Genomic DNA, 907 nt, shown 5'->3' with positions numbered 1-907 from the left:
CCCTTCAGTCTTCTATCTGACCTCCGTCCTCCCCTTCAGTCTTCTATCTGACCTCCGTCCTCCCCTTCACCAGTCTATCGGACCTCCGTCCTTCCCTCCAGTCTTCTATCGGACCTCCATCCTCCCCTTCAGTCTTCTATCTGACCTCCGTCCTCCCCTTCAGTCTTCTATCTGACCTCCGTCCTCCCCTTCAGTCTTCTATCTGACCTCCGTCCTCCCCAAGGAACGGAATCATTGGACTGTCACCAGGAGAGAAGCAGTACAGCACAGTAGGTTAGAAAGCTCCGTACTGTCGTTTTGGGGGTAGAGCAGCTTCTTCAGGCTCAGCATCTCTTCATGCAATCCGTTCAACACGAAGCCGAGATACTCCTCTGCGTCCTCCTGGCGCCCCTGCGAGCAGAAACATGCGTTGCGTCACAGACCTGGTCACGTGTGGCGGGCCTCCATGTCACCATGGGCCGTACTTTACCTTCTCGGAGAGCGTAGACTTGGAGACGGTCAGCAGGCGGTAGATGTAGGCGGGTTCAAAGGGCGCCCCGGGGCGGATGTCACGCATGACCTTGTCACCGGGGACTGCCAACAAGAGAAAGGAAAAAAAAAAAAAACATAACTGGGGTGACCGCAGGAGATCCGATCGGCTGCCGCGTGACCGCCGGCACGACACTAGGACGCAGGTTCAGGGCGGCGCGGGTTAACCCTTCACTGACGGGGAACTGAACTCACCTCACAGACATCATCTTCCGGGTCTAGGAGCCGGGCTGGAATGGCGCAACTCCTGCGCACTGCAGAAGTTCGCTCAGTCACCCCACTGGCCGTGCCGCTGCCTGCTGGGAAATGTAGTTTCCTGCCCGGCCGCAGCTCTCTAAGCAAAAGCCGAGGCAGACGTGCGTCCTGCTGATTCGGGGGC

The 907-nt window shown here is 58.1% G+C and overlaps 1 protein-coding gene across 1 annotated transcript in view; it reads right to left on the bottom strand.

The window, feature by feature from the left end:
- Window positions 1-907, bottom strand: part of USP10 (ubiquitin specific peptidase 10) — a 29,207-nt gene that overhangs the window by 15,142 nt on the left and 13,158 nt on the right. Inside the window, 2 exon segments of the mRNA XM_018574956.1 lie at window positions 291-390; window positions 470-573. Coding sequence (XP_018430458.1) covers window positions 291-390; window positions 470-573 — 204 coding nt within the window.

This window comes from Nanorana parkeri, unplaced genomic scaffold (assembly GCF_000935625.1).
Source record: "Nanorana parkeri isolate BGI_ZX_2015 unplaced genomic scaffold, ASM93562v1 scaffold3416, whole genome shotgun sequence".
NCBI lineage: Eukaryota > Metazoa > Chordata > Amphibia > Anura > Dicroglossidae > Nanorana > Nanorana parkeri.
This window is presented reverse-complemented; position numbering and strand designations above follow the sequence as displayed.